Source organism: Protopterus annectens, chromosome 2.part0 (genome assembly GCF_019279795.1).
Source record: "Protopterus annectens isolate FY-2018-M chromosome 2.part0, PAN1.0, whole genome shotgun sequence".
NCBI classification, from domain to species: domain Eukaryota; kingdom Metazoa; phylum Chordata; order Ceratodontiformes; family Protopteridae; genus Protopterus; species Protopterus annectens.
Genome location: NC_056728.1, coordinates 1,933,958,340 through 1,933,970,414, shown reverse-complemented (window position 1 = coordinate 1,933,970,414; position 12,075 = coordinate 1,933,958,340). Strand labels below are relative to the sequence as shown.

Sequence of the window (12,075 nt, the reverse complement as noted above, 5' to 3'; positions counted from 1 at the left end):
TAGGCAAGAAACTTACAGCAAATAACTATGCAAATTAGAGTATCCTGCATGAAATAAATGAAATAAACTTCATCAAAAATCTGAGTCAACATATTAAGCCCATCACTGTTTAAACTACATGATGTCGACACTTTAAAATAGATCCAGTCATATGTATACTATCATATAACATTCACAGGCATATAAGCTTAACACTGAATTTATATAACTCTATTCTGAAAGAACTATGACAAATTTATATAACTCTATTCTGAAAGAACTGTGATTGTTTGTTTGATATTTGACTGTTTCTCTCTCTGTAATATTATAATTTTGGAAATGTCTGTATTTTGTATTTTGTATAATGTTAGACTTTTCTCCGGCTCCAAAAAAAAGACATTGTATCCAGTCGGATTTTTTTCCCGGTTAACAAATGTAAAATAAATAAATAATAAATAAATAAATTTTGCAAGTTTATGGGGTAACGTGTATGTTTTACAAAAGGTACATTGTCTGAATGATTCACTTGAAAGGAAAAGTGCAGGCCTATGGCTAGAAAGTAGCTAAAAGCCCACTGACAAAGCACATTTTTCTATTAATCCATAATTTAATATTTCAAATTGAATATCTCAAATGTAGTTTGAACATTGCTTTATGATTTACTGACATTTTACCTTATTTATTAACATTAAAATATATCCCTTTCCCCTTTCGCATTTAGCAATAGAATTCAAGAGCTTGTATAAGGCATCTGTTTCATGTTCAGTAATTTGGTTATGTTGCTTGTACTGATACGTGACTTTCTACAGTGCTCTTTACATAGAAAAGTATTAATCATTGTGAACTAAGGTATTATACCAAATTTACAACCATTATGATTAAGAGAGAAACCATTGTTCTGAAATAATCTATCGAAATCCCAATTTCTGTAGGGAAATAAGTTAGAATAGTGCAGAGCTACAAATATAGGCATAAACAATGAGACACACTCCACAAAAAATGTCATAACACCTTGGATATAAAACATGACAACTATAAACAGTCTCTTGTAATGTTTCTAGAATGCAACACTTTTGTTAAACTGTCTGAACATCAGATAAAAATAACTAGGCTATTAAGCTTCGTATGAGAAACACCACATCACCAGAAGGTTTTGATTAACTCAAAACGTCCTTCAGTCAGTGAGAAAAAAACATGTATCCATAAATGTGTAAGAAAAGTTCGGCGCACTTCATTTCAGGACAGTATGGCTAAGGCTGTACATTTTGTTTCATCAGGAAGCGCGGTTTAAAACGGCCAGCTCTTTAATTTTTGTTATCAGTCAGCGATACGATCATTTCACTTTCCTTTCACTCTGTCTTCTTTAAAACTTAAAGCACCACAACAAATATCTGCATTACTCTTCAAAGTCAAATCCAACAGGAGAAATCATGAAAAACAATTACCCGATGAAAACCAAAATTTACTCCAATCAAAAGTAATCTCATATCAATGCACAAAAACAAACGCGCAATTCTTTGTACATTTCAAAAACATCTGATGAGAAACATTTAAGTGACAAAATGGAGGCATTTAATTTGTGTATGTTCAGTAAGCAAGTCACTCATAGCAACTGGATTAATTCAAATACACTGGAGATATGTGCATTTCCTACCTTCATAGATAGCTTTGAAGCCTTGTGCACTTACTGCAAAATCAGTTGTAAACCAAAGGGAAAGGATTGAGCCTGTGCTTACAATAGAAGATGGAAGCTGAAATCCAGTCAACCTGAAATAAAACAAACAAAAACAGATTTATTCAAGTTCATTTTTTATGTATGAATTCATTTACTGAGTGTAACTATTAGTTTATATATATATATATATATATATATATATATATATATATATATTTCATAGATGAGAAGCTGGCAGACTGGTTAATTTTCAAGGGAGAAAACGAAATGCTAGAAAATCATGTATTATATTACTCTATTTGGCACACTATTCAGTCTTTATTTTGAAAGGAATATGCAGTATCACTGGCAGAGGTGAATCAGCAACAGAAATTAAAATAAATATAATGCATGGAGCACCATCATTACGCTCTAAAATCAGAAAAAAACAAACCTGTTAAGCACTGCTGTAGTGCAAGACTTGACTGCTACAGCATTTTCAGAGGTGTGCAACAATCGTTACATGTCTCCCTAAGTTCTATGATTGTTGGTTAAAAGAGAGTGGATGTTCCTTTGATCCCTGAATATCTTTCCTGCTATGTCAATGGAAGGTTATAGACATCAATCTGTAAGTAAATTATTTAAATTAAGGCAGTATTTAAAAACTGCTCCTGACTTTTTGCAATGCTTGCTGTCTGTGTGACAACACTCATTAAGTGCTATACTGGCTTTCATAGCCGATAAAACATGTTTTGTGTTTTTTTGTTACTGATGGTACATAGAGTAGATAAGATGTCATGCACTACACAGAGCTATGATTGGGTTTCACAGATCATAACCTTTTGTTATATGTTCTTGACATGGATGCCAACATTTACCTCTAGAGCTTTGCTCTTGAGGTGAATTTCTTGGCAGCAATGTCTCAAACACATAATAACGTTACAATCAGAGTCCATATAATAACCTTCTATATAGTTCACCAAAATTTTAAATCCCAGGTCACTGTAGGTTCTTAGAACCATTTTTTTCTTGAACTGAAAATATGAAACTTATATAATTTACGTCTCATAAAAGTCAGTTTCCCTTACTCTGAAGTGCAATACATTACTTCAGAAATACATAAGCTGCCAGGGTTTTATATGTCCTTTTATCCCACATAGAACTGTAAACAGGTCACAATAAGTTTTTGGTACCACTGTTTCAGCTTTGCTTCCAGCTTTGCAAACTCTAATTGTTGTTTCACCACTATCTCGCCTGTTATGCTTACAAGGCTTATAACAAATTCATTTTGGAGTTCTAAGATTTTAACTTTTTTTAATAAGTTTTTGTTTTATTATATCAGTAGATTATATGGGCCAACTCAGAAATATTACTATGAGGTGAAAAATAATCCCTCCATAGTGCTTTAGCATAAAATAAAACCTCTGTGGACTGCCTCAGTGTCCATGTTAAATACTAATGAGGCATTCTGGTGGAAAGTCATATGTTAATTAGGCATGTGTTCTCTCCAGAAATGTCTCTGGTAATGCATTTACTCAGCCAAGTGATTCAGAGAATCTATCCTCTGTGTAATGTAAAATCATGGCCCATCACAGTAGAGGTAAGAGCAAGGGAGTTAATTCGGCAGGTAGTGTTGGGAGGCATATGTGTATATGTGTGGGGCTGCAAGCACATCTGTGAGAGTATGTCTGCCTGGGGGTTCATGGTGGGGGGCAGTTAGCAGATAGGTAGGGTAGGTTGATATGTGTGTTTGGGTGGATGGGCGAGTATGCCAGTGAGGGTGATCCGGTGGTGGGGGACTGTGTTTATGCATGAATGTGTGAATGTGTGTAGAGGATGGCTGTCACTCCTTCGCAATCTCTAGACTAAAGAGCAGATCCAGCGATATTGGGATGTGGTCAGCACTAGACACAAGACATAATCTTCACATCTCTTAGAAAAGAAAAGAAAAGAAAAAGGTTTTCAGCAGAGAAGATGCGGGTCAGGGGCATTAAACACCAAGGATACTATTTATACTGTAACCAAAAAAGAGCGTCACAGTCCAAAAGCACAAATAAATCCAGTCCTTTGGATGCGAAAACAACGATTTATTGAATAATCCACAAGATGCAACAAGAAAAACAATAGAAGTCTACTTTATCAATATACAAACAATTAAAATGTAGAACTTCTTATATATCGCCAATCATTCAATTATTCAATAAGTGCAACTAATTTGGAAAAACAGCATGAGTTACATAAAATCCTGTGTAACATGAATTGGTGTATAAGTGATGAACTTTTTTAACTTTTTAAAATAACTGAATAGTCATAGTTCAGTGTTATTTTGTTTGGATAGTGAATATAGTGATGTGTGTACAATCTTAATGGATAATGAGTGAGGTAAAATAAAATCATCGTAAATATGGGAGAGTAACCATTCTGAAATGAATGAGAGAATTGTACTGGCAATTGACTTTAGATGCTGGAAAAAGTCCAGGACTAAACGAGATGCTTTCTCTTAAACCAGTATTAAAACTAAGAGCTGCAAAATTATAGCTTACCCATTATGTTCATTGAATTGCCAACAACCATTAAACACCAAATATTTATTTATAATTTTTATTTACAATATTTATTAAGCATTATTTATTAAGAAAATCAATTTTATCACTATGAATTTATTTATAAAAATTTTATCAACTATTTTCACTAACATTTTAAGTACTTTTAATTATTGAAATACATGAATTTTATGGACTTGTTATTTGTGTCTTGATCACTATATGGAGCTATTACTTTCAGAATGGTTACTCTCCCATATTTACGATGATTTTATTTTACCTCACTCATTATCCATTAAGATTGTACACACATCACTATATTCACTATCCAAACAAAATAACACTGAACTATGACTATTCAGTTATTTTAAAAAGTTAAAAAAGTTCATCACTTATACACCAATTCATGTTACACAGGATTTTATGTAACTCATGCTGTTTTTCCAAATTAGTTGCACTTATTGAATAATTGAATGATTGGCTTTTTTTGGAGGGAAACTGTGGGATATATAAGAAGTTCTACATTTTAATTGTTTGTATATTGATAAAGTAGCGTTCTATTGTTATTCTTGTTGCATCTTGTGGATTATTCAATAAATCGTTGTTTTCACATCCAAAGGACTGGATTTATTTGCGGTTTTGGACTGTGACGCTCTTTTTTGGTTTTAGTTTACTTTGGCATCACTTGCTCCACTTTACATTTTACTATTTATACTGTGCCTTAAAGACACTTAGAAAAAATATTTGAAGATTAAAAGGCATGGGTTGTGTGGAAAACTAGACACCTGAGATACTTCTCATATCTTGCCTTAAAGACACTTAGGAAAAACAAATGTAGCACAAAAGACATGGGTCAGGGACACACTAAGCAGGAATAAGCCTGTACAAAGTTCCTTAAAGAAGATTTAAGCATTGTATCCCCATACATCAAACAGATAATATTAGCCCACTGGACCACCACTAGACATCAGAGTACTAGAAAATCTTACCTAAGTCTCTAAAAGAAATACACACACACACAGATACACAAACATACACATTTACATATATATTGTTATATATAGATAGATATAGATATATCTATAGGCAAAGTGAAACAGCTTCAAATACTATACACTTGAAACACAGAGCAGGAGAGCAGCAGTAGCATTAAGCTACCACACAAACTAATCAGTTGGTACAGTCTTTCTATATGATTTTGTTACTTACAATTGAACTTAACACAATGTCAAACAAAATGCTCATACATTCAGACAAAAATAAGATAAAATACGCATAACAATGAATGACTTGCACATCAAGCGAGTAAAATACTGAAAATTGAAAACAAGTTTCTTTCGCAATGTTTACACCAAGCCACCCCATAACACCACCCTCCAATTTGTCTGAATGTATACTAACCTCAACCCAAAAACTTCCCCAGCCTCATTATCATCACACTGTACTTAAAAAAAAAAAAAAAAAACTTCTCATAACACTGCCACTACACACAACACACTCATACAGACATAGCACTAACCTCAACCCTGACAGTAAAACACACACACGCATACACAATGCAAATACATAGCTGTATACCCTTACCTAACCTTTATTCTAACTCTAACACCCAAACACACATTAACACATTCAAACCCCCCACAAATCACAGCTCACCACTTTCAAACAATGGTATTTCAAGATAATGAGCATCCGACAATCTGAATGTTTGACAATTTTGACCACTCCTAACATTTGTTGAAAAAAGCAATGGTTGACAAAATTCACAATAACCATAGATATAGATATAGAGATAGCAATATATATATATATATATATATATATATATATATATATGTAGATATACAGATATATAAATATATAAATACATAGACATGCCTGGTGTGATGCAGTACTTGCAATAGACTGTGAGTTACAATGGAAAGTGTTCCTATAAGAGGCAACAGTGTGTGTGTGTGTGTGTGTGTGTGTGTGTGTGTGTGTGTGTGTGTGTGTGTGTGTGTGTGTGTGTGTGTGTGCATGTCTTATCATACCTCTCAACTGTCCAGATTTTCACAGAATATCCAAATTTTTGTCTCATATTCTTGATCTGTTCCCTGTAAAATGTGTTATTTACTAGCAAATCATTGATGATTGAAATCACTAAATAATAAGTCATTAGAATTTCCAACTTGACATGCTTTGTGAAATGTATAATATTGCAAAGCCTGTTACTCTAACACATTTCTAAATTTATCAGGCAGGTTTTGGTTGAAGAGTCTACTGACCAGTCTGGTTAGCAAACTAAAATAAAAAATAAATCAATAATTAAAATCTGTCCCTGATTTTGGTCCTTTGTCCCCCTGTGTCTTCTGTAAGAGGTTAGGAACAGACAGTTGACAGGAATGGGAGTGTGTCTCTGTTGGAAGAGCCTTCAGTAAAAAGCTGGGAAGAGCACTAGACAAAATCAGGGAGACTATGTCAACTATTCCTGGGACTCATTCAAACGTTAACACAGCCACAAGTCTGACAGCACTATGCATTGTATGAATAATACAAAACACTGAACTTGGTTATTTGGCATTACAGAACTGACTATAAGAATCTGTGATTTATGAAGGTGAGGACAAAGCATAAAAAAGAGATATGAGATCCTCTGTCAACTCAGAGACAGATAAGAGATTGTGCGTGTGTGTGTGTGTGTGTGTGTGTGTGTGTGTGTGTGTGTGTGTGTGTGTGTGTGTGTGTGTGTGTGTGTGTGTGTGTGTATATGTGTGTGTGTGTGTGTGTAGGTGCCTGTGTCAATGAGATACATGGGTCACCAATGTTACCTTCCACAGGAAAGTGCTAATTTACAGTCACAGTAGCTAAGGGTGTTTCAGAGATGTGACATTTGATTATAATGAGATATTTCCCCATTACAGCTACCACGTCTCAGTTGCAGATTGTTTCATTGTGGATAAAGACCATTTTTACTCCAGCTCTTACCACCAGCACCGTAGTTCTCTCTGAATACCCTGGATAAAATGGAAGCATAAAGTCCAGTGTCTCAAACCATGCCAAAATAATAATAACTTGTTTAGAGAACAAAATGAAGGAAGCTTTGTAAACTGGTTCACCTAGGATATAACAAGCTCAATTTTCTAGAAGAGCTACCAATAAGAAGAATGAAAACAATATTTAACACCGCGTGTCTTAGTTCACAGACTGTAGCAATCACTTCAAAATCCTATTTACATTATTAAGTATATAATAACAATCCATAATAAACCAGAAATATAAAGCAAGCCTGCAATAACCAGCACATGCACATTCTGGCCTGTGGTCATAACACAGATCGAAATGGATTGTTTTATGCATTACTGGCTAGTCCACTCAATGTTAATTTATATAATAACACCGCAGTTACCTGGGGATGTGGCATACCACAGCTTGATCCCAAGCTGCAGGTAAAGGGAGCACAGTCTTAACTCACTATACCTTTAACTATAACTCAATAAGGCATTCCAGCTATTACTTAGGGATCTCTGGGACATTACTATGGGCTAAGCAAAAGTTGTCAGAATGTAAATTTCTCAACTGTCCCTTTATTAAAAATACTGTACTATAGACAAGGATACTGATTCTAAGTGCAAGTTTTGCATTTCTGCCCGCTTGTAAATTAAATCCTAAGATGATTTTCATAATCAGGAATAGGTATAGGGATATCAATGCCACAAGATTCCATTTCTTAACTTAGTATAGTAAATGGGTGCCATATATTTTGTAAACACCTTTCCAACACCACTACAAAAGGCAGAGAGCCATTCACATGCTTAGAATATATGATCCAACAACCAATTCATGACTGTAATGTTAACAAAAGAGAGACAGGCAGACTAATGGGATTATAAAGGACAATTATACATACATAGGTGTTTACTAGCCTAAAGACCAGAAGGGCCTTTTTAAACCTAGCCATGCATCTCAAATCTCTGACAAGTTCTGATACCCTTGATAAGTATAAGCATGGGCCTGGGAGATGAACCATTTACAGGTTACCTGCGACCATTAGAGACATAGGTGCCAAACCAGGGATTAATTTTCAATTTCCCATCCAAATGTCCAAGTGGCACTTGAATTGGGTTAGAGAGGAACTCTGTTTCACATGAATGGGGAGCATGTTCCATAGACAGGGTAGTTTCTGAGATACATACCTGTCTCTCCAGCAGGTCCTATTTATATTACAGGCAAGGTTTAAGGCTTTAAAACGGGTAATTCTGGTGCTGTTTATTTTGTGGATATGCAGGATGTCCATTAGAGTGGGGTCTGACAATGCCCAGTATTCAAGACATTCCCAGATAAAACGATAAAAAAGTATCCAGAAATAGAAACGCTTATTTATTCATATATAACAACATAGCTTTTAGGTATCACCGTTCAACAGTGTAAATCTTGCAGCCCCATTAATGAACTCCCATCACCAAATGTAGATGAATCTAGTGGCTCCAAATTCCTCTTAATATCACACTTTAAAAATTTCACTTGATAACAGAAAGTTGGGAAATAACACTGCTAATCTTGGATGCTTAACTGTTCTACCCATGTTAACATAACTCTGCCCTCTGCTGACTAATCCCTTACTTCACTTCCCAGTAATCAATATGTATAATACCACCCACCCTCCGTCTCTTTTCCATGTATCTCCATTAGACCATTTTTCCATAATAGCCAAACCAGCAGTTTGATATTTGGGTCTATTTAGACACATCTAAAAAAACCTAACTTACCAGTTCACAACAGGTCTGAATGAAGCGTTTCTTCAGTTTGCGACTTTGCATAGACCTACAACAATTTCAAGTCTAATAATTTTCAAGTGCCCAAAATATACTTAATGTCTGGTAATCCTGAATGTATAACACATGTACTATATAAACAATTCGGAAACAACATTGTCTTCCTTGCTAACATGTATAGCACTGTTTACAAGTCTCAGTTTATGTCCAAATCCCCTCCACTAAACCTACACAATTAGTGTCTCTAACATCCTCAGCTGACTATTTATATTTATTAACTCCATTAAATGTTTGGCATCCCATTCAAAATGTAACAATGAGTTGTCTAAGAGGAATTGTAATATCCCTCGGTGAACACAGATGTCATATTTGCATTGAATTCTTAACCATCTACAGCCTCAAAGTCCCATAGGCTATGCGGTAGCACTGAAAGAAAGCACACATAACAGCCCAGGAAAGGGAGTTTTGCCATCAGACTAATGTTATGAGTCCTGTTTCCCTCTAGTAGTATCTTCATATTTGACTTTTCCAGACGACTTGTGCCGAGGGCTCAGTAGGGACTGCAAGTAATAACAGTGTGAGTGTACAGAGCTGCTTAATGACTAAACATTTATTTATCATGAGTTAGAAAATCTGTCCAAAGTTGTCCATCATACCTGCATCTTCGTACTGGTTCCTCAAAATGTCCACCTAATGAGCTGACAAGAAACATACTTTCACAGCAGTAAGCAGCTAATCCACTCACATCTTATCAAAAGCTTTTCCTGTGTGTCTAGAACTTGGAACAACATTGCAGTTTTGCAGGCACCCACCATCTCTGCCAAAACCGATCCACTTTCCAATACCTCCATTGCTTGACTCCAGGTTATAAAGTCATTAACTTCCTTGCAACTATATATATTGTTGCAGCCTAAATTCCCTTTTACATTTATACTCATTAAGACGTGTTACTGGCTGTTGAGATTCCATATGCTTCTTTGTTTTCAGCATCTCTGACATAGTGGCATTTTACTAAAAGATTGAATTATTCCTTTGTTTTAATTTCTCTAAACATGGATATACAATTTAAAATTAAAACAAAGGAGTGCAATTGGCTGTTGGGACCCCACATTATCCTCAAGGATTCTGTATGTTCAGCATTATCAATGCTCCAGCCTTTTCCAAGAAGGTAGAATTGATCTTTTTCCTCATTTTCTATCACTGTGACTATAAGATCACTTGACATATCATCATCCATTTGATAAAAATCTTACTCATGTGGATGTCTGGTGCAGGGTTTCCCCCTTGCTGCAGCCTTACATCTTCCATAGCAGGTGCCTTGAATAGCAAATTATATCCCTATCATACCACTCAACTTGTCAGTACAAGAAGTCTGGATAAAGCCTAAAGTAATGGGGGGACAAAGGTCCACAAATAGGCACAGATCTCAAGTATTGCTCCTATAGACTTAGCTGCTAGAATAGAGTGCTGTGTGTTAGCACGCATTTTCTGAAGGATATAAAGTTTGAACGTCATAGTTGGTGTGTGTAATTATATAGTGACTTCAATTCTCAGTGATTTGACATAAAACCACACATTTTGTGAGGAACAGACAAAAAATATTAGGCAGAAATCTGGACTTTCTGTGAAAATCTGGACACTTGAGAGCTATGATCCCTATGTTTATGTAGGAAAAATCAAGATATTCAAAAATTTGTGAATCCTTGTTCTCTGATCTTATGGCAAATTCTTGTACATTTTTTGCAAACATTCATGAAACCGCTTTACAATCTCATTCTGCCCTCAAAGAAAACAAGCCCCCCCCCCAAAAAAAAAAAATACATACTGGTAACAGCATGAAGAGCTGCATTACTAGTCAGGAGAAAAGTTATTTCCTGACTGCTTAAGCTGGCTAAGATGAGCGGCTCCACTTAACATCTATAGATAAATCTCTTCTTCTGCATCAGGCCCTGAACTTGAAATCATAGAGCCCCCAGTCTCCTCATCTACTGTTACCCTATTCCCTTTCTGCACTTTTGCTATCTGTAGTTTATCTTGCTTGAGTAATAGATAAATCACACTCTTAACTGTCTGACCTACCTTGCAATAATCTCCTAGTCAGAAATTCAAGCAACCTTCAGCACACCTCATAGAACTGAATTGGAAGAATTTTCCACTGGAACAAAGTGAAAATGTCTTCCTTATCTCTAGAAAAGGTTTTCAGTATGCATGTGTTTTAAAATGGACGTATTCAAAGACCATTAAAATGGTGGTGGCTTCTCCCTTTGAATTACTTTTAATAAACAGTGATGAATAGTTCCACAGCCTTGACAGAAGTACATCATAGTCTATTAACTACACTGTCTGTGACTTAGGTCAACATAATCTATAAATTCCCTGTAATACACACACACACACACATATATATATATTTATATATATATATATATATATATATATAGAGAGAGAGAGAGAGAGAGAGAGCCATATATTCCTCATTTTTCTATACTGTCTGTAAATCATCAGCCCCCTTTCAGCACAGTGGCCTGCTCATTTCTTCATCACTGAAGGTGAGACAATGCATAGAGGAGCCATCATTTAGAAAACCCTCATAGGCTATTTGAATGTTTTTCTGTTTTTAACCATATACTTCCTCACACACTTCGGCTGTGTATTGCGGGGTATGCAATTGGATATCCAGGATGGAATTTCTAAATTTTCTACAAGGGACATTTCCATCAAGTTGCTCAGCACACCAACTATGAAGCATATATGATGGTTCCCCCATCAGCACTTTCTATATTGCAACTATCTTACATTCTCCAAACTACACAGAACCCTCTTCACCCCCACTGGAAAGGTGAGGGGTTTACTAGCTCTTTTCACTACTTTCCAGCCCTTCTTGGCTTCTCCAATGCAGGGGTCACTGAGTGAACATCCCTATTAAAAGAAAAATTATGTTAAACCCTTCCACTACAAGGGTAAAGTGCCACATAGAGAGATTCCCCCCAGAGGGATTCATTCCACCCTTTAATTGCTGTATTTCAGCATCCATTACTAAGAGCATTCAAACAACAAAGGGTTGGGTTAAGTTATACTGGACACATTTATCTATGATACCAGGCACTTTTCTGCATCTATATTTATCTACTGCCCCCTACAAAAT

At 35.5% G+C, this 12,075-nt stretch overlaps 1 protein-coding gene across 1 annotated transcript in view; it reads right to left on the bottom strand.

The window, feature by feature from the left end:
- LOC122792902 (CUB and sushi domain-containing protein 1-like) overlaps positions 1–12,075 on the bottom strand; it is a 2,387,070-nt gene that overhangs the window by 1,121,453 nt on the left and 1,253,542 nt on the right. Inside the window, exon 3 of the mRNA XM_044060460.1 lies at positions 1,634–1,746. Within this exon, the coding sequence (XP_043916395.1) occupies positions 1,634–1,746 (113 nt within the window). The remainder of the gene's footprint in view (positions 1–1,633; positions 1,747–12,075) is intronic.